General features: G+C 40.4%; 1 protein-coding gene across 2 annotated transcripts in view; it reads right to left on the reverse strand.

Annotated features, from left to right (window-relative positions):
• The window catches only part of taf1b (TATA box binding protein (Tbp)-associated factor, RNA polymerase I, B), a 94,319-nt gene that overhangs the window by 28,872 nt on the left and 40,062 nt on the right, over positions 1-25,385 (reverse strand). For both annotated transcript variants that reach the window (XM_043678043.2, XM_087977814.1), the window contains exons 5-9: positions 22,501-22,596; positions 13,036-13,153; positions 11,511-11,673; positions 7,746-7,845; positions 1,775-1,922 (exon numbers count right to left, since the gene is read on the reverse strand). In XM_043678043.2, coding sequence (XP_043533978.1) covers positions 1,775-1,922; positions 7,746-7,845; positions 11,511-11,673; positions 13,036-13,153; positions 22,501-22,596 — 625 coding nt within the window. The remainder of the gene's footprint in view (positions 1-1,774; positions 1,923-7,745; positions 7,846-11,510; positions 11,674-13,035; positions 13,154-22,500; positions 22,597-25,385) is intronic.

Below are 25,385 nucleotides of genomic sequence, written 5' to 3' on the forward strand. Positions count from 1 at the left end.
TGGACTTCAGTAAGGCATTCGACAAGGTTCCCCATGGGAGACTGATTAGCAAGGTTAGATCTCATGAAATACAGGGAGAACTAGCCATTTGGATACAGAACTGGCTCAAAGATAGAAGACAGAGGGTGGTGGTGGTGGAGGGTTGTTTTTCAGACTGGAGGCCTGTGACCAGTGGAGTGCCACAAGGATCGGTGCTGGGTCCTCTACCTTTTGTCACTTACATAAATGATTTGGATGAGAGGATAAGAGATACAGTTAGTAAGTTTGTAGATGACACCAAAATTGGCGGTGTAGTGGACAGCAAAGAGGGTTACCTCAGATTACAACAGGATCTTGACCAGATGGGCCAATGGGCTGAGAAGTGGCAGATGGAGTTTAATTCAGATAAATGCGAGGTGCTGCATTTTGGGAAAGCAAATCTTAGCAGGACTTATACACTTAATGGTAAGGTCCTAGGGAGTGTTGCTGAACAAAGAGACCTTGGAGTACAGGTTCATAGCTCCTTGAAAGTGGAGTCGCAGGTAGATAGGATAGTGAAGGAGGAGTTTGGTATGCTTTCCTTTATTGGTCAGAGTATTGAGTACAGGAGTTGGGAGGTCATGTTGCAGCTGTACAGGACATTGGTTCGGCCACTTTTGAAATATTGTGTGCAATTCTGGTCTCCTTCCTATCAGAAAGATGTTGTGAAACTTGAAAGGGTTCAGAAAAGATTTACAAGGATATTGCCAGGGTTGGAGGATCTGAGCTACAGGGAGAGGCTGAACAGGCTGGGGCTGTTTTCCCTGGAGCGTCGGAGGCTGAGGGGTGACCTTATAGAGGTTTACAAAATTATGAGGGGCATGGATAAGATAAATAGGCAAGTCTTTTCCCTGGGATCGGGGAGTCCAGAACTCAAGGGTATAGGTTTAGGGTGAGAGGGGAAAGATATAAAAGAGACCTAATGGGCAACTTTTTCACGCAGAGGGTGTTACGTGTATGGAATGAGCTGCCAGAGGATGTGGTGGAGGCTGGTACAATTGCAACATTTAAGAGGCATTTGGATGGGTACATGATTAGGAAGGGTTTGGAGGGATATGGGTCGGATGCTGGCAGGGGGGACTAGATTGGGTTGGGATATCTGGTCGGCATGGACGGGTTGGACCGAAGTGTCTGTTTCCATGCCGTACATCTCTATGACTCTATGAACAGTGGATTCAACAATTTCAACAACTACTACACGTTTGGTAAAGATTCTGCTATTGCCATTTATACTCCCTCTAGATCCATTGTTTGAGCATTATTTGCTTATCAACATCTATTTTATATCTTTTCCTTCTATTCTGCTTTCCACACTTTTAGAGATCTTCCCTGGTCTTTCCTGCTATCCATGGTTAAGACCTGTCATTGTGCTGTTTTCCAATTCTGATGCAAAGTTATCAATCCAAAGGCTTAAACATTGTTTCTCACTCTTCAGATACAGCCTGATCTACTGAGTATTTCAAGCACCTTTTGGTTTTAATTTGACTTGAGATTTCCCATATGGACAGTATTTTATTTCTATGTTTCCGACAGAGATGCGAACTGGCAGGTCTTGAAGCTGTCATTTGAAGCACTACTTCTCAACTCTCAGTCTTCTTGGGAAGAACAAAGAAACTTTGCAAAATCTCTTCCTTTAAGCAAAACATAAAACTGATGATGGATTTGTGTCAGGGGTTGGGGGGGACAAGATCAGGAAGAGAAGTACTTTGCTTTGGTAATCTTTCTCCTATTTCATATTTGTTTTGGAGACATCTACCTGGTAAGTTAGCTTCCATCAAGAGCTTGATACAAAGCATATCTGGATGGAGAAAACATTTCTCAGTTATTTCAGGAAATCGAGGCATTTCCAGAAACACAGCAAGTTGATGCATCTTCCCTTGAATTTCTTCATAGGATGGAATGGACTGAAAACAGATCAGCATAGAAGGAGAGAAGATTAAGTTAGTGAAATAACAAGTATTCTTCTCACAAAACATATCAAAGTTCTAAACAGAAGTGAAATCAAAATTAATTCTTGGCATTACTGCCATTACTATTTTATCCGCACAAAATCATACTGAAATGTTCACCGGATGAAAACAGCAATGGAGCCCACGCTCATCAAGATAGATTTTCAAAACTATCACATGATTTTGTTCATTCCGTTGAATTTAACTCCGAGAGAAATAACATTTTTGAACATAACATTTCACCTCAGCTTGGACATAGGAAATGACAGGGACACAAAGATGGAGAAAATGCAGGAGATAATAGAGCCAGTGCAGACACCTTGGGCCAAAGGACCTCCACCTGCACCGTAATAATTCTGAGATCCTAGATGGCTACTGTGGAATGGAAATCTGTGTATCAATGCTCCTGAGGTGGTGGTGAAGAAACATTGGAAATGCAGCAGAGGTGAAATCAGATGAGAATTCTGGTTGCAGGAAGCAGGAAGATTTATCATGTGTTGCTATACCAAACACCTTCAACTTGCATTTGAGGAAAACTGCAGCCATTACAAGATTAATTTTTTGGAAAGGAGGGTTCATCAACCTGTTCAGACATTTTATGACACACTCTCATGGCCATCACATCCTAAGGTGAGACCTGAAACCAAACTTCCTGGCCAGAGACAAGGACACTATCACAGCACCAGCAGACGTGGTGATTATTTTTCTAAAATCAGCCAGTTTTGCACATTATTACACACATCTGTGGCCAGAATTTCTGGCCCAGAGGTAGACACATCATCACTGCTCTGAAGACCCCAATAATTCTCCTTTCCATTCTTAATTGGACAAGAACTGTTTAGGTAGTCCCTGGTCTTCCGCCAGACCATAAAAACTATGTGACTGGCACCCAGTGAACCTGCTCAAATGTTTATTGCAAACTATAGCCAGAGTCGGGTCAACCAGAAGCTCACATCTCACTTGAGCTACCCTTGATTCCCTGCGCATACTCAGGACAAGCATCACGGTCAGGAGGCTCTGTATGGTTCAGGCCTTGTAGTGAACTTCAATTGAAACTCTAACAACAAACTGTGTCAATCTTATCCACCCTGCTCCTCTGCCATTCAACACATCCCAGAGTATGGCCAGCCTGGCGTCCTCACAATGCCACCCCAAAAACAGAATGATAAAAAGTGGGACATTGAACTGTAATTTTCATATCTATAACCCCAATAGGTGATGAGCAGAATGATAGCTCCTGACTATTAAATGCTTGGAAAGCAAACTGGTTTCCTTGCTAAATTTTTAAAAACGTCCTATTTGTTTATGGCCAGAATATTATTAATATGGAGTGAACGGAGTCAGCAGTTGGTTAAACTGAACACAGTTCATTATCCTTTTAATGATTGTATATTACAAGAAATAGCAGAAATGGATTCTACAAACCAGAACATGACCAACATGGAATGAAAAGTCAATCTGATCACTGAATCAGCATTTGCACTTTGAAACCATGCACCAATAGGTGAAGACTGAAAATCCTTTATTTTTCCCAATTATATGGTACACCCACGCACTTTTATGAAATAACATTTCTATTGTTCAATGCTTTATTTGTCCTCAGCTGTTTTAATAAAAAGAACTACTTGTGGCAAGCACAGCAAGTGTTGTTAGTTACTTTAAGGGTTAAACAGTCTGGCTACATTAAGTCTGAAAGGCTTGGCATTGGTGCAAAAGATTAACTCAACCACATAAACACCGAGTTAGACTGGAATTATAACCTCAGATTTAATTTCAATTAGGTATCTTTCTTGAATACTGTTCTTCTGTTCTCATTATTTTTCAACATTCATCATGATAAAGTCACTTTATTTTTATTGATTTTCCTCCATATTTCCTGAGCAACTTTCCTGAGACACCTTACTGAAGTAGCATAGTCAACTATGATCAAAACAAAATTTGACTATGCTTCTTTCAAAAGTATTTCAGGGAAGGTATTTGTAGGACAATCTTCAAAATTAGATTAAATTCCCTACAGTATGCAAACAGCCTCTTCGGCCCAACAAGTCCACACCGACGCTCTGAAGAGTAACCCACCCAGACCCATTCCCCTACCCTACCCTATCCATAACTAGGGCACCTAATATGGGCAATTTAGCATGGCCAATTCACCTGACCCGCATATCTTTGGGAGCACTCGGAGGAAACCCGGGTGAATGTGCAAACTCCACACTGACAGTTGCCCAAGGCTAGATTCGAATCCGGGTCCCTGGTGCTGTGAGGCAGCAGTGCTAACCACTGAGCGACCATGCCGCCCCGTTAAGGGTTTGAAATAACAGGAACATATGAACTCAAGCACAAAATCAGTTTACGAACATGTAAGAAATTCAGGGAAAAATGGCTTAGCAGACTCAAGCAATATTCCCTGGGGTAGCTATCTTCCAGACAGAGCCAGGGTAACTAAAATGAGCTATTTAATTCCAGTATAAAATATACTCCATTAAACCTGAGGTACCAAAGGATTTGCACAGTGTCATCTTTGACTGGGCAATACATGCTATAATGACATTCGTTTATAATGACTCAGTGTTGTCATAGTTGAGAAATGACAAATGTGCAAAACCTGCAGTAATTCACAAAATGGGAAGCGAATTGGCCCAATCAGAAAATATATGAAGTGGAATCGCCTAATAGGCTGTGAAGAACGGTTCTTGATACCTTGAATTAAAACTACTCAATTGCAGAATTATTCTTTAAACTGTAATACTCCTGTAGTTGATTAATGGAATCAGATACCATCCTCTCTTTTAGGACTCAACCCCATCCTGCTTCTTCCTCTGCTGCATCCCGATGGAAATAAAATAATCAAGATGAAAAATGATGCACATGCTCAGTCTGTTTGGCGAAGGAGCAGAGATTACTAAGAAAATACATTTTTTTGATGTTGCCCTTTGTTATATTATTGATTTTTAGAGAAAAAGCTAGGAGTAAAAAACATAACTGAAATAAAATTAACATCTTGGAGAAACCCAATAGGCCTGGTAGCATCTGTGGAGAAAGAAACACAGATTTTTCAATTCCAGCCTGTCTGTGTGGAGTTTGCATATTCTACCTGTGTCTGTTCTGGTTTCCTCCGGGTGCTCCGGTTTCCTCCCAAAGATGTGCAGGTCAGGTGAATTGGCCATGCTAAATTGCCCAAAGTGTTAGGTACCCTAGTCACGGTTAGGGTGAGTTGGGGAATGGGTCTGGGTGGGTTACTCTTCAGAGGGTTGGTGTGGACTTGTTGGGCCGAAGGGGCTGTTTGCATACTGTAGTGAATCTAATCTAACTTTGAAGATTGTTTTACTGATGCCTTTCCTGAAATACTTTTGAAAGAAGCATAGTCATTTTTGTTTTTATCATAATGAGTACTTTAGAACTAGACAGACATTCAGTAACTGAAATACTACTACTTACTCCAAAACAACAACATTCAACTGAGTAAAACTAAATTCACATACAGTGAAATTACTATGAGCCAAACTAAGGTAACCTGAAATTCTGGTTGTATTGAAGTTGTCAGCCATTCAGCCAGAAGGGCAAATCCTTTTGAAAGATGCCTGTGATAAACCTGAGTTCCAGACTCCAAAACTCTCAAATGCTTTGGGATTTCAGACAATAGCCTGAAAACACAAAGTACGTTAGACTGCACTGACAACATGGTGGGCTGTATTGCAGTTGTCTGAAGACAGCACACGAAGCAGAAAAAGAACAGCACACGAAGCAGAAAAAGAGTCCTGACGTTTTCCAGACCTAACTCTCAATGTTTTGCCAAGTGTTTGACTGTACAAGATCAGGCCATTGAAAGGTAGGCACTGAAATATAGCCAGTATAAAGTATTTACTGTATAGTTTTTTTCTGTGTTTTGATTTCAGAATTATTTTGACACAGACCACATTTGAGGCCAAATTGGGTTAACATAGAAGCCTCCAGGACTATGTCCAAGCTTTACTTAACACAAACCTGTGGGAAGATCTCCTGCAACTCATCATGATTTCATTTTGAATACTCCCACGTAATTACACATCAGCCTCATATTTAAACAAAATGTTAATTTTGCTTCCTCACTAATTGCTTCCCATTCCCATCAAACTTATTGACTCCTTGTTAAGAATAGAATAAAGACTCATGCATAGAAAATACCCTGGAGCAACTTGCAAGGAGCCATTACTTATCAAGAGATACTAGGCACCTTATTACTATAACATCTTGGAGCCTGAAAATGTTTCATGTCAGAAGTTAAATATAAGGACTACCAACAGGGATTACTGGATAACAACCAGGAGCAGGAAAAATGGCAAAATTCTTGCTATTTAACCTGGAGGGCACAAAGTTCAATTGCACAATTTTTAAAATCTCCAGTTGAGATCTGCTAAGCACAGACGTTGACACTTTCCCATTTTGTTATTTCTTAGATAAACTATTCACAGTATCCTAAAACTAAAACATTCTTAAATTAATATTGTATACTGACCCTACAATAATCAAAGCAGCGATTATTTATTTACAGAATATTCCACTTTTAGAAATTGCTTCAGAGCAGTATTTAATACAGCTTATGAACTGATGTGTCATGAATTACTTGTCAGGTATCAAGTAGATTCTCTGGAATGAGAACCTGACACACTGCTGTTCTTGTCTGACTTGTGGAAAAATCTTTGCAGAAAACCGACTGGATGGGATCTATTATAATCAGTAATTCACAAATATGATAATTGACATTAAAACTTTCAACTGTTAATATTACATGGGGTTTTGATTTTAAAGTGTTCAAAATAATAAAGAGAATCTTGAGACTTCTAAATGAAATAATAATTTATTTAGTTGAAAATGAATGGTTCTTGTTGAGTTCTTTACCAAATGCAAGGTTCAACCCATAGCACCGCTAAGAGATATATTTTGAACAATGTACTACTTTGACAATATCCCCCTGCATTAGAGAATGATACAACACATCAGACAAGCCATTCTGCCTGTTGTCTGTGACAGACTCTCTTCAATAAAAAAAGACTGCTCATCCCACTCTTCTGCACTTTCTGTAGCCCTGCAAATTTTCTCTAATCAGATATTAATCCATTTCTCAATTCAGACTCTCATAAATGTTGCAAGACAGGAGGCAGAACATCGACCTGTTGCGTCTGCACTGGCTCTCCAACGCCACCCCCCAATTCCCAACAGCAGCACACATTCTCATTTTTCAGATAACAATCTGAATCTGCTGTCATCACACACTCACATTCCAGATTGCACTTTCCACGAGTCAAATCGTGTTACATCATTGTTCTCAGGGTCTTGATCTTTCTAACAATTGAACAGATTCCTACTTGCCTAACTGACTAGGTCCCTCACCAACAACAAATATCCTGAGCCATAATGGATGTTACGAATTAATTTATTCTTTTAAAAAATCCATTTAACTTGCATCATCCCATCAAACTGGAGAGGTGCTGAAGTCATCACCAACCAGAAACTGGGGAAACCTGCTGCTGACCTAGTTAGTTATCTACTCCCATCTCATTTAAGTATTTTGCAAACTGTTTGAGTGTCTACTTCCAGCCACGGTAAGACTGCACTGACCAACTTGGATTTAGACTTATAAAGCTGCAAGATGTCATAGGCAAAAATAAGTTAACCCCACATGACTTTAAATAGCTTTGTCAAATCTCCTCTTAGTCTTCCTTTGTCCAGTTTCTACAATTATATTGTATTATTAGTTATAATAATTAGACTGATAGTATAAATTACTTTTAGTTCAAATACCTGTACTTGAAAGATATGGATATCGGGTCCATACAGTTTCATTTCTTCAGGAAAATACTGGAAGGCGTTCAGATATGGTATCTGTTGTTCTGAAACAAACCTATTTCAAATAAATGTTATATCTTTTGAGAAAATTAACTGATTAGATTACAGAACACAGTAGAAGTTGCATTCCCAAATACTTATTTAAAATGTTGGGCAAACCTAGAGAAATATATAAATACATTCAACTAAAGTGGTGCCACTGTTTAAGGAAGGTGGTAAGGACAAGCCAGGGAACTATAGACCAGTGAGCCTGACGTCGGTGGTGGGCAAGTTGTTGAAGGGAATCCTGAGGTACAGGATGTACATGTATTTGGAAAGGCAAGGACTGATTCGGGATAGTCAACATGGCTTTGTGCATGGGAAATCATAGCTCACAAACTTGATTGAGTTTTTTGAAGAAGTAACAAAGAGAATTGATGAGGGCAGAAATGTGGACATGATCTACATGGACTTCAGTAAGGCATTCGGCAAGGTTTCCCATGGGAGATGGGTTAGCAAGGTTAGATGTTTTGGAATACAGGGAGAACTAGCCATTTGGATACAGAACTAGCCCAAAGGTAGAAGACAGAAGGTAGTGGTGGAGGGTTGTTTTACAGAGTGGAGGCCTGTGACCAGTGGAGTGCCACAAGGATAGGTGCTGGGTCCACTACTTTTCATCATTTATATAAATGATTGGATGTGAGCTTCAGATGTATAGTTAGTAAGTTTGCAGATGACACCAAAATTAGAGGTGTAGTGGACAGCGAAGGTTACCTCACGTTACAACAGGATATTGATCAGATGGCCAATGGGCTGAGAAGTGGCAGATGGAGTTTAATTCAGATAAATGCGAGGTGCTGCATTTTGGGAAAGCAAATCGTAGCAGGACTTATACACTTAATGGTAAGGTCCTAGGGAGTGTTGCTGAACAAAGGGACCTTGGAGTGCAGGTTCATAGCTCCTTGAAAGTGAAGTCACAGGTAGATAGGATAATTTGATATGCTTTCCTTTATTGGTCAGAGTTGGGAGTTGGGAGGTCATGTTGCGGCTGTACAGGACATTGGTTAGGCCACTGTTGGAATATTGCATGCAATTCTGGTCTCCTTCCTATCGGAAAGATGTTGTGAAACTTAAAGGGTTCAGGAAAGATTTACAAGGATGTTGCCAGGGTTGGAGATTTGAGCTATAGGGAGAGGCTGAATAGGCTACAGCTGTTTTCCCTCGAGTGTCGGAGGCTGAGGGGTGACCTTATAGAGGTTTACAAAATTATGAGGGGCATGGATAGAATAAATAGGCAAAGTCTTTTCCCTGGGGTGGGGGAGTCCAGAACCAGACAGCACAGGTTTAGAGTGAGAGGGGAAAGATATAAAAGAGACCTAAGGGGCAACTCTTTCATGCAGAGGGTGGTACGTGTATGGAATGAGCTGCCAGAGGAAGCGATGGAGGCTGGTACAATTGCAACATTTAAAAGGCAATCTGGATGGGTATATGAATAGGAAGGGTTTGGAGGGATATGGGCCAGGTGGTGGCAGGTGGGACTAGATTGGGTTGGGATATATGTTAGGCATCAACAAGTTGGACTGAAGGGTCTGTTTCCGTGCTGTACATCTCTATGACTCCAAAACAGCCTACTGTTGGAAAATGTTATTGATTTAATTGGTTAAAGGGTACTTAGAGTATCAAGATAATTTTCCAGAACAGTGATTTGCAATCAAGAATGAAGCACATGCAAGTGCATATCACCAATAGAAAAACATAGGAAAAAAGAGAGAGAGAGAGAAAAAAAATGAGGGCTGAAGTAGATTGAGTTAAGCCAAATCTAGGCTACTGAGGGATTTGAACACAGGAACAAGAACTTTAAATTCAATGTACTTTTCTCTTCCAGTGATCTATGTAGATTCATGAACACAGGATGATGGATAGTCAGGACCAAGAGTGAGGATAAGGGAAGTAAAGTTTTGGATGAACTGAAGTTTACATTGGAAGGAAGGTGGGGGCCCAGCTCAGGAGAACATAGCCCTCCTTGACTCATAAGCAACAGCCCCTTCATCTCCTGTAGTCGATGGCTTCTGCCTAAACATTGACATTCACAAGTAGTTCAGCAAATGGAACAAGTCACATAGTTGCTGGGACGCAGCAGGCCTTTGTCATTGACAATGGGTTACTATTTCCCAGACCAATCAGTCACTTGCTGCCAGTCAAATCGCCATTCATATGCACACCTCGGCTCCCGCTCATCAGTAATTAGACATCCCCTCCACTGCCTGAACAAACAACAGTGTAAACGACACTTATAATGTGTGCCAGATAAAAGTGCAGCAATCTTTTCCACAATCCTTGTTTTTAAAAATGTCTTTTCCCGAATTCAGTTCACCAACAAAAACAAGGGTTGCAAGTTCATGATTGCTTTTTGTAAGAAAGTTTTCGATTGCCAGTATAATTCTTGGTTACTACAAAACTAACTAGATATATGTTCCTTCACTGAACCAGATTGCAGGGAGTATGCATTTGAATACAGGGAAGGATTTAAGATTAAAAGACTGAAGAAAAGTCTAAAATACATAATAAAGAGAACCACAGTATCATGGACAAATGGGAGGTGCATGGTTAAAGATAATAGATAGTCAATTAAGCTTATAGGAGGGATGTAAAATACATTGCAGAGACAAACTGATGTTATTTTATCAAAGGAACATAGAATTTAATTTATCACAAAATGTTTGAAAAATACTGCAAGTCATCAGTTATCAAAAAGTGAAAAAGATTCCGAACGTTTTTGATGTACAATCATGATCACAACCCAAACTTAACAGATGGGTAAACCTGCAAACTTCAATAACAGAAATACAATGTGGAATTTTATATTTAAACAATAAAATGCAAGAAATCAAATACAATTATCACAATTGACTTCAATTTACCAGTGACAACATGAGACAAAAAAAAACTGGATAAATAAATGAACATAGGTGTTAATGATTCAAATGGTCAAATAATTTATAGGTAAGAAGAACTTTTAGACTTAATAATGTGGAGCAGTAAGGGCTTGGTAAGAGGTTGGTTTGACAGCATTTGGAAATAGTGGTCAGACTTTGGTTGAGCCTAAAATCAGTCTTACAGTGGAAAGGAGAAAACAGTAGAATGAAATGTCTTAGCATTGGAAAGGTGAATTTTGAGGAAACAAGGAAATGGAAAGACCAACCAAAATACATTTAGAGGAAACTTATGAAATAAACATGGAAACTAAACCACTAAATTAATCATGATTTCCAAAGATTTTGGAAACCTTTTGTAATACTTCACATTAATTTATTGGTTCTCCTGTGGACCTTTTCTGCAGTTTCTGTATCTCTCACTACTTGAAAGAATCATAAATAGATGTCCTCAATGTTGCTTAACCAAGATCTTGGAATGAGGGTGCAAATGAATATTTGGACAAAAACTAATTGCAAATAATGGTGAGAGAGACACATGAAAATAGCAGATTTTGAATGATCAAGTTTGGAGAGGGTACTGGGTCAGCCAAGACACAATTCTATTTTAGTAATGCACTGCACATTGCATAATGAAACATCTCTGGTCTTAGAAAAGTGTAGTATTTGACTAACTGTGAATAATGCCACAAAACATCTGTAAACTTATTAAGGAAGAAAAATCAACAGTTGATACAGTAGATTTAATTAATAGTCCAACACACTTATACAACATAAAGAAGTTGAAACAAAAATGCTGCTGTCTCACCGTAGGAGGTCTGCAAGAGTGATCGATTCTCGAAGCCACAGTAGTGCCAGATAGCAAAATGCCAGTGTCAAAGGCATAGACATCAGTAGTCCTTTACGGTAAGCGGTTCGTCGATACAGACTGCCATCAACAGATCCTGACCGTATAGAGGTTGCTTCATCCTCTTAAGAACGTATCAAAATGTTTGTATATTAATCTTATTTTCACTCTATGAAATATTCCTTTACAATTATTTCACCACTTTTATGGAAAAGCTCCTGGTTTGCCTCAACACCTCATTTTAGCAGTACAGCTGAAATTAGGAATAGGCAGTTCAAAAAACAAATCATCACCATCATTTATCATATTATGCTTAAAGAAGCTGCAGGGTCACACTGCCTCATGTTCAGAAAACATTGTAATACAATGCATACAAAATGGTTTTTCTATTTCCAATTTAAACCTTTCTAATAGCACCATGATAACAGAAAACAGCTGACCTGTTTCTAGGCTTCTGTCTATTACACAAGATTAAATTAGCAATTGACTGTGCTGAATATCATGGATGCAAAGTAGTCTATATTAAACTGGTGAAATGTAACCGGTACACCAACCCGCAATACACTTGGACTGCCTCACATATAGATTTCTTTTTACAACAATTTACCACTGAACAACATGGCTTTACTGGATAGAGTTTAGAAGGATGAGGGAGCATCTGATTGAAACTCAGAGAATATTGACAGGCCTGGATAGAGTGATGTGGACAAGATGCTTCCAATAATAGGGAGAGACTAAGACTCGAGGGCATATCCTCAGAGTGAAGGAGTGACCCTTTAGCACAGAGATGAGGAGGAATTTCTAGTGAATCTGTGGAACTCATTGCCACAGAAGGCTGTGAAAGCCTACTCATTAAGTGTATTTAAGACAGATAGGTTCTTGATTGGTAAGGGGATCAAAGGCTACAGAGACAAAGCAGGAGAATAGAGTTGAGAAATATATCAGACATGATTGAGTGATGGAGCAGACAAAAGGCTGAATGGCCTAATTCTGCTCCTATATCTTATGGTCAATACTCATGACTTGAGACTGACCTCACCACGCTCCTGCACGTAGTACAATTTGTTATTTAAATTAACTACAAAAACAAGTGTTGAAATGGATTGAATGAATATGTCACGGGATGATGTCCCAGTATCTGATCATTGTACATTCACTTATTACTACAAACAGTATCACACATAACTGCACTTGGTCTTGTCATGAGTGTCATGACACCCTGTGCTGAATAGACATCTGTAAAAATTGATCTTCGACATAAACTCCAGCATGGGTTATTAAGAATTAAGAAAATAAATGGCAATGATTGCAAAGAGGTGATTGCAAAGTGCATGGGAAAATAAGACAATGGGTATGTAAGAAAGATGTGATTTTATGGCAGAAGAGGAGGAGGAATGACAAAAGACTCTTACCTGAACTGAATGATTAAATAGTCTAACTCTGAAACAATAATACAAAATGATTAAATATGGACAGAGATAAATACCTGATTCAACTGCATCTTTGGTTAATTGAATACTACTATCTTGACCTTCAGGATTACTTTCTGTCAGCGAAGACCATGAAACATCTGAGTCAGACACCAATTCTGACGAATCTGAAACCTGCGTTAAACACAAAGACAGAGTCATGCAGCACAGAAACAGACCATTCAGTCCAACTAGTCCATGCCAGACTTAACCCAAACTAAACGAGTCCCACCTGCCTGCGCTTGCCCCGTATCCCTCCAAACATTTCGTATTCATTTTCTTACCTAAATATCTTTTAAACATTGTAACTGTACCCGCATCCACCACTTCCTCAAGAAGTTCATTTTACATAGGAACCACACTATGTAAAAAAAGGGGATGGTCCTCATGTCTTTTTTAATATGCACTCTACTCTTGAAACCCCCACCTGAGGGAAAATAAGACCACTCATCTTATCTATACCCTTCATGAACCTCTTAAAGCCACCCCTCAACCTCCTACACTCCAGTGAAAAAAGTCCCAGCCCTTCCATCCTTGCCTCCAACTCAAACCCTCCATTCGCAGCAACATCCTGGTAAATCTCTTCTGAACCATCTCCAACTTACAGTCATAGAAATGTACAGCATGGAAACAGAGCCTTCGATCCAACCCATTCATGCTGACCAGATATCCCAACCCTCCAGACCCTTCCTATTCATATACCCATCCAAATGACTCTTAAATGTTGCAATTGTACCAGCCTCCACCACTTCTTCTGGCAGCTCATTCCACACACAATACCACCATCTGAGTCAAAACGTTGCCCCTTGGGTCTCTTTTATATCTTTCCCCTCTCACCCTAAACCTATGCCCTCTTTTTCTGGACTCCCCAATCCCAGGGAAAAGACATGGTCCATTTATCCTATCCATGCCCCTCATAATTTTGTAAACCTCTATAAGGTCACCCCTCAGCCTCCGATGCCCCAAGTAAAACAACCCCAGCCTGTTCAGCCTCTCCCTATAGCTCAAATCCTCCAACCCTGGCAACATCCTTGTATATCTTTTCTGAACCCTTTCAAGTTTCACAACATCTTTCCGATAGGAAGGAGACCGGAATTGCACGCAATATTCCAACAGTGGCCTAACCAATATCCTGTACAGCCGCAACATGACCTCCCAACTCCTGTATTCAATACTCTGACCAATAAAGGAAAGCATACCAAACTCCTCCTTCACTATCCTATCTACCTGCGACTCCACTTTCAAGGAGCTATGAACCTGCACTCCAAGGTCTCTTTGTTCAGCAACACTCCCTAGGACTTTACCATTAAGTGTATAAGTCCTGCTAAGAATTGCTTTCCCAAAATGCAGCACCTCGCATTTATCTGAATTAAATCCGTCTGCCACTTCTCAGAACATTGGCCCATCTGGCCAAGATCCTGTTGTAATCTGAGGTAACCCTCTTTGCTGTCCACTACATCTCCAATTTTGGTGTCATCTGCAAACTTACTAACTGTATCTCTTATGCTCACATCCAAATCATTCATGTAAATGACAAAAAGTAGAGGGCCCAGCACCAATCCACTGGTCACAGGCCTCCAGTCTGAAAAACAACCCTCCACCACCACCACCCTCTGTCTTCTACCTTTTAGCCAGTTCTGTATCCAAAGGGCTAGTTCTCCCTGTATTCCGTGAGAGCTAACATTGCTAATCAGTCTCCCATGGGAAACGCCTTACTGAAATCCATATAGATCACATCTACCACTCTGCCTTCATCAATCCTCTTTGTTACTTCTTCAAAAAACTTAATCAAGTTTGTGAGACATGATTTCCCACACACAAAGCAATCTTGACTATCCCGAATCAGTCCTTGCCTTTCCAAATACATGTTGAAACTTTATTGCTGGAACAGCACAGCAGGTCAGGCAGCATCCAGGGAACAGGAGATTCGACGTTTCGGGCACAGGCCCTTCTTCAGGAATGAGCAGAGAGTGTTCAGCAGGAGAAGATAAAAGGTAGGGAGGAGGGACTTGGAGGAGGGGCGTTGGAAATTTGATAGGTGGAAAGAGGTCAAGGTGAGGGTGATAGGTCGGAGTAGGATGGAGGCGGAGAGGTCAAGAAGAAGACTGCAGGTCAGGAAGGCGGTGCCAGGCTGGAGGGATTCGGCTGAGACAAGGTGGGGGGAGGGGGGATGAAGAAACTGGTGAAGTCCAAGTTCATCCCCTGCGGTTGGAGGGTTCCCAGTCGGAAGATAAGACGCTCCTCCTCCGACCGTCGGGTTGTTGTGGTTTGGCGGTGGATGAGTCCAATGACCTGCATATCCTCGGTGGAGTGGGAGGGGGAGTTGAAATGCTGTGCTACAGGTTGGTTGGGTTGGTTCGTCCGGGTGGCCCAGAGGTGCTCTCTGAATCGCTCCGCAAGTAGGCGGCCTGTCTCCCCAACATAGAGGAGGCCACACCGGCTGCAGCGGATGCATCATCTGAGCCACCTCTGGGCCACCCGGACGAACCAACCCAACCAACCTGTAGCACAGCATTTCAACTCCCCCTCCCACTCCACCGAGGATATGCAGGTCATTGGACTCACCACCGCCAAACCACAACAACCCGACGGTCGGAGGAGGAGCGTCTTATCTTCCGACTGGGAACCCTCCAACCGCAGGGGATGAACTTGGACTTCACCAGTTTCTTCATCCCCCCTCCCCCCACCTTGTCTCAGCCGGATCCCTCCAGCCCGGCACCGCCTTCCTGACCTGCAGTCTTCTTCTTGACCTCTCCGCCTCCATCCTACTCCGACCTATCACCCTCACCTTGACCTCTTTCCACCTATCAAATTTCCAACGCCCCTCCTCCAAGTCCCTCCTCCCTACCTTTTATCTTCTCCTGCTGAACACTCTCTGCTCATTCCTGAAGAAGGGCCTGTGCCCGAAACGTCGAATCTCCTGTTCCCTGGATGCTGCCTGACCTGCTGTGCTGTTCCAGCAATAAAGTTTCAACTTTGATCTCCAGCATCTGCAGTCCTCACTTTCTCCTTTCCAAATACATGTACAGCCTGTCCCTCAGGATTCCCTCCAACAACTTGCCCACCACTGACATCAGGCTCACTGGTCTATAGTTCTCTGGCTTGTCCTTACCACCCTTCTTAAACAATGGCACCATGTTAGCCAACCTCCAGTCTTCAGGTACCTCACCTGTGACTATCGATGATACAAATATCTCAGCAAGAGGCCCAGCAATCACTTCTCTAGCTTCCCACAGAGTTCTAGGGTACACCTGATCAGGTCCTGGGAATTTATCCACCTTTATGGATTTCAAGACATCCATTACTTCCTCCTCTGTAATATGGACATTTTGCAAGATGTCACCATCTATTTCCCTACAGTCTATGTCTTCCATATTCTTTTCCACAGTAAATACTGATGCAAAATACTCATTGAGTATCTCCCCCATTTTCTGCGGCTCCACACAAAGGTCGCCTTGCTGATCTTTGAGGGGTCCTATTCTCTCCCTAGTTATCCTTTTGTCCTTAATGTATTTGTAAAAACTCTTTGGATTCTCCTTAATTCTATTTGCCAAAGCTGTCCCCTTTTTCCCCCTCCTAATTTCCCTCTTAAGTATACCCCTACTGCCTTTATACTCTAAGGATTCACTCGATCTATCCTGTCTATACCTTACATATGCTTCCTTCTTTTTCTGAACCAGACCCTCAATTTCTTTAGTCACCCAGCATTCCATATATCTACCAGCCTTTCCTTTCACCCTAACAGGAATATACTTCCTCTGGGTTCTCGTTATCTAATTTCTGAAGGCTTCCCATTTTCCAACCGTCCCTTTACCTGCGAACATCTGCCCCCAATCAGCTTTCGAAAGTTCTTGCCTAATACCGTCAAAATTGGCCTTTCTCCAATTTAGAACTTCAACGTTTAGATCTGGTCTATCCTTTTCCATCACTATTTTAAATCTAATAGAATTATGGTCACTGGCCCCAAAATGCTTTCCCACTGACACCTCAGTCACCTGCCCTGCCTTATTTCCCAAGAGTAGGTCAAGTTTTGCACCTTCTCTAGCAGGTACATTCACATCCTGAAATCAGAAAATTGTCTTGTACATACTTAAGAAATTCCTCTATGGCAGTCCCAGTCTATGTTTAGAAAGTTAAAATCCCCCACCTTAACCACCATATTATTCTTACAGATAGCGGAGATCTCCTTATAAGTTTGTTTCTCAATTTCCCTCTGACTATTAGGGGGTCTATAATACAATCCCAATAAGGTTATCATCCCTTTCTTATTTCTCAGTTCCTCCCAAATAACTTCCCTCGATGTATTTCCGGGAATATCCTCCCTCAGCACAGCTGTAATATTATCCCTTATCAAAAATGCCACTCCCCCTCCTCTCTTACCTCCTTTTCTATCCTTCCTCTAGCATTTGTATCCTGGAACATTAAGCTGCCAGTCCTGTCCAGCCCTGAGCCAGGTTTCTGTAATTGCTATGATATCCCTGTCCCATGTTCCTAACCATTACCTGAGTTCATCTGCCTTCCCTATAAGGTCCCTTGCATTGAAATAAATGCAGTTTAATGTATTAGTCCGACCTTGTCCCTGCTTGCACTGACTGTTTTAATACCATCTTTCTTACAACAGGGCAACCAGAAGAGGCTTCACCAGCATTCTGTACAACATCAACATAATGTTCCAACTCCTACACTCAAAGGTCTGAGTATGAAGGCAAGAATACTCAACATCTTCTTAAATCACTCTATCTACATGGGACACAAACTTCAAAGAATTATGTACCTGTACCCTAGGTCTCTCTGTTCTACAACAGTAACCAAGTTACTACTTTTAATTGTAGAAGTCCTGCCTTTGTTTATTTTCCAAAATGTAATACTTCACATTTATCCAAATTAAAACGTCATCTGCCACTTTTCAGCCCATTGACCCAATTGATAAAAATCTCTTTGTAATCCTAGGTGACCTTCTACACTGTCAACTATACAACCAATTTTAGTGTCATCCGCAAACTCACTAAATAGGCCTCCTATACTGTCATTTAAATCATTTATATAAATGACAAACAAAAGTGAACCCAGCACTGATCCCTGTGGAACACTGCTGGTAACAGGCCTCGAATCCAAAAAACAACCATCCACCATCACTCTTTGTCTCCTGTCATTAAGCCAATTTTGTATCCAATTGGCAAGCTCAATCTGAATCCCATCTGATTTAACTTTACTAATTAGTCTACAAAGCGGAACCTTGTCAAAGGCTTCACTAAAGTCCAAGTGAACAATATCTACCGCTCTGTCCTCCTCAAATCTTCTTGGTTACTTCCTCAAAAAATTCATTCAAGTTTGTGAGACATGATTTCCCTTGCACAAAACTATGCTGACTATCCTTAATTATTCCCTGCCTCTCCAAATGCATATAAATCTTTTCTTTCAGAATCACTTCCAACAACTTACCCACCACCGAAGTCAGACTCACAGGTCTACAGATCCCAGGCTTCTCCTCACAATTCTTCTTAAACAACGGCACAACATTAGCCACTCTCCAGTCATCCGGCACACACAGTTATAGATAATATTTCTACAAGAGGCCCCTCAATCTCCTCCCTACCTTCCAGCAATGTTCTGGGATGCATTAGATCAGATCCCGTAGATTTATCCACCTTTATACTTTCTAAGACCTGCAGCAATTCCTCTTCTGTAATGTGAACTATTTTCAAAACATTTTATTAAAAACTTTGATTAAACTAAATATTTGAAAAATAGTGAGGAGGGAATAAAAGACCATCAAATCTCTGAAAAGCTCTTCATTTTGGGAGCTTACTTGATGTAATGAATAATCCTACCAATACAGACTTGGTTGTGAAATTTTATCCTACTTGCTTCATTTATTTCTGTTCCTGAATTTATCTTTCATGTCACAAAGATATTGAGCAGGATTTTCCAATCAGCAGCAAACCAGAAGCACTCACTCTGGCCTCTAAGAAAGCTGCAATCTTGATGGCACAAGCATCACCACTAAAGAAAATATTTAATGTAACGACTTGCAATATAAAATTTCTTTTTTCCAGAAGCAGTACCATACTGTCACTTGTGTTCAATGTCAATGACAGAACTGCTATTAATTGCATACAGATAATATAAGTGCATCATAAGTTTGTGTGTAGAATAAAATCAGGTTTAAAAGGCACACCCAGCATTCAGTTTCACAGACATCCTGGTGTCTAAAAGGTCATTAAAATAACCACAACAATAAAATGTATTGAAGTGGTGTAAATTTTTATGGAACACAAATTCTTAGGCATCATATGATGTTTTTTGTGTAAGAAGCATATTTCAGTTGGTCTGATTTTGGATCACTTTCATTAAATTTTGCGTACTCAGCAAATTCCTAAATTTATATAAAACCACTAATTATATACAATCACTGTTAATTACTACTGCATTCAATTGTTACTTTTTGGTAATGTTCTATAGCAAACAATGGATACAGTTAACAAAACAAAATTGCAATTTGACAACTGAAGAATGTGATGCTGCAGTGCAATGATTCATCAGTGCTCAAAAACATTTTTGGTTCATCTTGGTATTCCTTACTTTCATTTGTTTATGGGCGACAAAAGTCAATAAAGTGATAAAATTTCAAGTCTGCTAAGAGACCGCTCAGTTGCAAATGGTCAAGTGCAAAATCCTCACACGACAGAAAGGATGAAGAGACACTAAGTCTCAGAATATCCAAATTCATAAAGCTGCTGGCTCAAGAATAGCCATTGCAGGAGCAAATTCTAGGCATATTATATGCAGCATTGTCCATTAATTTACACAATATTGTGATGAGGAATCAAAGCCAAATGCTGATGCAGATTTCTTATGGAAATTGGGTTTAAAAGAATTGTTTCAGCCCAGCACACAAGTAAAATCAGACAGGAAGGATTGTAAGCCTGTAATGGAATCTGTCTATTCGGCAATGACAGGTGTAATTTTCCCTATCCAAAGTACCTCCAGGCGTTACAAACAGATGTTTTTATTTTAATATTGCGTGCAAAGGAAAGTTTGCCCACATCTGATATTTGTGGTGACTTGATAAATGCATAAAATTAAACTTATGGTGTTCAAGCTTCGTCAAAATCAGAGTACACGAAATTAATATCTTTGCAAAATATAAGTACAAACACACTAGAAGAATGCACTGTTTGAAAAACATTAAAAGACAACAAACACATTGCTCCAATTTTAAGGTAAATCTGGGAAACTTGGTTTTTAAATTTAAATGTTCCATTAATTCAATTTAATCAACTAACTATCCTAGCTCTGCTGGGGAAATTACAATATTCTTCAGTGAATCACATTATATTTAAAATTCTATGAACTTAAAAGAACAAGTACCTGGTTGGCATCATCAGTTTCTATAGTCACAGCTTGCTTTTTAAATGACTATATTATGTCCCTACACAGTCCATTGTAGGCACTTTGTTTCAGAAGGAAAAAAGTACAATTAGTGAAATCAACCTGCAAGGTTTCTGAATGGTAGGGATTTTAGTTGATTCATGTCCAAACATGCAAAGACACGCATGTAACCAAAACAAGAAATAGATACATATATTAGAGTGTACTGTGTTTCACCAGAAAATTTAGTCAGCTCCACTGGTATTCCTATGAACAGCCAAAAGCAGTAAACACAATAATCCTTTTCGGAGTTTCAACATCAAATGGCATACAACACAAAGGATTGTTTTAGTTCTTTATGAAAGGAAGGATCTAATTAATGCATTTTCTTACATTACAAGAAACCTTCAAAACTGTATGAAGAGGAGCAATAAAGGTAAACATCTCTTCAGAGAATGAGACAGTAGAGTCCAAGACTCATTGGGGTAAATGTCTGTGACAAGTACCAGGGATTTATCTTCCTTTTCATAACATTTTTGAAGGTTTTTTTTCTTGTTTTATTTCAGGTATAAGGAAATCTAAACATTAATATTTTTGCCATGTACTAAACTGGCCAAAATTGTGCTGGGATAACTTGTGTATAAAATATTATACATGACCATTTGATAATACAGAAGCTTTTTCAAGGCTATGAGAATTTTGAATTATTAAAATAAGAGGAGAAAGTGAGGTCTGCAGATGAAAATTGCTAAATATTTATGTAAATGAAACATAATTAGAAAAACCAGCAACAATTGCATTTGACAAACCTAACACACTTCTTTGTGTAAGTGACAGATATGGTGCATTGCAAAAATGTAATGCATCTATAGACAGCCTTTGGCAAAATATTATATAGAGATTAAAAGTAATGAAATTAAGAAAGAAATTAGAAGGGAAGATTCTTACTGTGTTTACAAATACGACTTTGTGTGGAGTTTGCACATTTTCCCAGTGTCTGCGTGGGTTTCCTCTGGGTGCTCCAGTTTCCTCCCACAATCCAATGATGTACAGGTTGGGTGAAATGGCCATGCTAAATCGCCCCATAGTGTTCAGAGATGTGTAGGTTAGGTGCATTAGTCAGGGGTAAAGGTACAGTAATGGGGAATGACTTTGGGTGGGATACTCTTCGGAGGATTGGTGTGGACTTGTTGGGCTGAAGGGCCTGTTTCCACACTGTAGGGATTCTAATTATAATTATAAAGGCAGTGTACCTTTTCACAGATAGACAGACAGACAGACAGACAGACAGACAGACAGACAGACAGACAGACAATCAGGATAGGCATTCAAAATGTGCTTGAAACACAGTTTCCAAATAAATAAATAACCTTAAATAAGACTAATGGAAGAGTATTTTATGGCAAAAAAAAACAAAACACAAAAAAGTCAATATATAATGCTGAATTTATACAAAGTTTAGGAAGATGGTGTGCAGTTTTGGACTCTATAAGAAGAATGGTTGGACCAGACGGGGGACAGCACCAGCTCCCTATGATGCTTCCCGTTATGTAGAAATGCAAATTCAAAAAGTGTTTGAAAAATTCTCGTGGAACAGTTTCATTAGAAAATAATGGGGTGATTCAATATTGAAGTTTAAAATTAAGATGATGTAGACCATGTTACATTGAAAACTGTGTTTAATAAATGAGGGATCTGGAATAAGAATGTATAAAAATAACATTAAACACACGACATTTAGGACAGACAGTAGAACAAACATGATCACATAGAAGGTTGGGAGACTGTGAATGCACTATTAGAATTAGTGATTGAAGCTGAGGGCACATCAAGATTTAAACATAGATTAGATAAATGGCTGAGAGAAAGGAATTAAATAAAGGATTATGATAACAAATCTGTCATATGGGGACAAGACAAATGCTTGTGTGCAGGACATACTCAAACATGAATTCAAAAAGGGTCAAACAGACATTTCCAGGTTTATATTTCTAATTTTTATGTGCAAAAGTCACATTTCCAAATGAATTTTAGGTTAAGCTACTCAATGACAAACATATAGAACAACTTATCTTACTCAACTTGGGAGCTATTTCTTTAATCAGACCTACCAGCCTTTGTCTGCGAGGGGCATCAATTGGTTTGTTTGTGTAGGCCTGTTGGGATTTTTGCAGATAACGCCGCCAAATATTGCACAGAGTTTCATCCTGGGAAAAGAAAAGTACATAATCTCTTATGCAGCAATTCAGGGAGCGGCTCAGTGACAGCACACTGGCGTTCAATTGCACTGCACTGTGAAAGATAGAAGGAATGTTCCCATAACATTTAAGATCACAATCTCACGATATCAGGAGAGATTCACAGCAGAAAATCAGGAAGGAAGGAAGCCATGAAAATCAGGAGTTATTCACCCTGAACCATTCTCATAAATTTATAAGTGATATTTTACAATACAATGCAAAGTTGAAAATGCATTGACTCCTACTAAGATTTGTTTCCAAAGACACCAGTCATTCTTTGGTAGGTTTTCCTAATAGCCTTTCTTCATACAGAAATTTAGACAGCTAACTCGAAATCATCATATCTCATCCCATTTTGCACACAGATTTTGCATGAGCAATTGTTGGGATTCCAAACAAGAGTAGAAAAACACAAACACAAACAGAAATTGTTGGAGAACCTCAGCAGATCTGACAACATCTGTGGGGAGAAAACAATTTCAAGTCTGGTGACTCATCAGAATTGCAGCAGTAGCAGCTAGGAAAATGTGCTTTTTATACTGAAGATGGGAATGGGGTTAGGGAGGAGAAGGAGAGGTGAGCAGAAAGGTGGAAATGGATCCTCAGCACTCAAAGATCTTAGTTTTATCCCTTCACAACCTACCTCTGAACTTTGGACACAACATAACACTCTTCCTCCACTACCTTTGCCTCTGTGCTCATTTCTTGGGTCAAGAGTTCTCTCTCAGTTCCACAGACACATTCACCCACCTCCAACACTCTTCTTCCACCTGGACCCCTCCCTTTGGTCGTTTACCTGTACTTCATCTTTACCTGTTCATCAAGAACAATCAACATGACATGACATCAGTCATTTTAATGTCTGCGCCCACCATACCCATTCCAACCTACCTACTCTAAATTGACTGCACTCCATGCTCTCAACTTCAATCGTGACTTTGTCATCAAGCCTACTGACATTATTGCTGTTGTTGGCTGGCATACTGACCTCTAAATTGCTGAGGCTGAGCACCAGCTCTCAGATATCTCCTTTTCTCTCTCTCCCTGGACCACGACCCCACCATTGAGCATCAGGCCATTGTGTCTTTGACAGTCATTAACCTCATCTCATCTAAGGATCTCCATTCTTTAGCCTCTAGTCTCTCAATTCCATTCAGCCGGCTTCTACTTCCTCCACAAAAATCCCTAAATGGGACAACACATGTAAGCTCATTGTTTCTGCCTGTTTGAGCTCCATGGAACATACATCTTCCAACCACAACTGGATTTCTTTCTCCCGTGTACACTTCTGCCCCACTTACATCTGTGGTTCTGCTGAAAATCTACAGCAGTTTCAGAATTTCAAGTTCACAGCGTACTCTCTTCATCATGGATTGAGCAATCCATTTACACATCTACCCCCATCAGAATGGTCTTAGGGCTCTCTGCTTCTCCCTGGAACAAAGGTCTGAACTATCCACATCCATCAACCGTCTTCTGCCTGGTCAAGCTCATCCTCACTTTGAGCAGCTCCTCCTTCAAATCCACTCACTTTCAATAGACAATAGGTGCAGGAGTATTTTGCCCTTGAGCTAGCACCACCATTCATTATGATCATGGCTGATCATCCTCAATCAGTATCCTGTTCCTGACTTATCCCCATAACCCTTGATTCCACTATCCTTAAGAGCTCTATCCAACTCTTTCTTGAAAGTATCCAGAGACTTGGCCTCCACAGCCTTCTGGGGCAGAGCATTCCATACACCCACTATTCTCTGGGTGAAGAAGTTTCTCCTCAACTCTGTTCTAAGTGGCCTACCCCTTATTTTTAAACTGGGTCCTCTGGTTCGGGACTCACCCATCAGCGGAAACATGCTTCCTGCCTCCAGAGTGTCCAATCCTTTAATAATCTTATACGTCTCAATCAGATCCCCTCTCAGCTTTCTAAACTCAAGGGTATACAAGCCCATCGCTCCAATCTGTCAGCGTCAGATCAAAGGTGTGGTCACAGCATGGGTGGCAGTTATGGTTGCTTCTTTGTGGGGTACAAGGAACATTTCTTCTTTCAGTTTTACTTGAACCCTTCCTCACAAATCAGGTACATCGATGACATCATCAGTGCTGCTTCCCTCTCTTGTTTGGAATGCAAAGTTGATCAATTCTGCTTTTAATTTCTACCCTGCCCTCACATTTGTCTTGTCAATCTTGAATTACTCCCTTCCCTTCCTCAACATGTTTCCATTTCTGGGTATAGGCTGGCCAACAGTATCCACTACAACCCGACTCCCACAGTTATCTGGTCTATACATCATCACACTTTGTTTCTTGTAAAGACTTCATTTCGTTCTCCCAGTTTCTTCATCTCCGTAGCATCTGTTCTGATTATGCTACTTTCTGCAGGGTCCTCAGAAATGTCCACCTTTTCCTCAACCGAGGATTCCCAGCACTATGATTGACAGAGCACTCAGCCATGTCCAACCCATTCCTGCACTCCTGCCCTCATCCCTTCTCTTCCCTTCCACAACAGCAATAGGGACTCTCCTGTCCTCACTTTCTATCCTACGAGCATCCACATCCAAAGGATCATAAGCTGCCATTGCCACCAAGATGCCATGATCTGACACATTCTCTTCCCTTCACTCCCCATGTTGGCATTCTGCAGAGATCATTCCCTGTGGGGGACACTGGTCCATTCTTCCTCCATTCCCAATACTTACCAAACAATTGTAGAAGGTGTACCACATGTCTTTTACCTACTTCCTCCTCACTATACAAGA

The sequence above is a fragment of the Chiloscyllium plagiosum genome, unplaced genomic scaffold, assembly GCF_037043375.1.
Source record: "Chiloscyllium plagiosum isolate Xiang-an unplaced genomic scaffold, Cpla_swu_hap1 HiC_scaffold_3, whole genome shotgun sequence".
Classification (NCBI taxonomy): Eukaryota; Metazoa; Chordata; class Chondrichthyes; order Orectolobiformes; family Hemiscylliidae; genus Chiloscyllium; species Chiloscyllium plagiosum.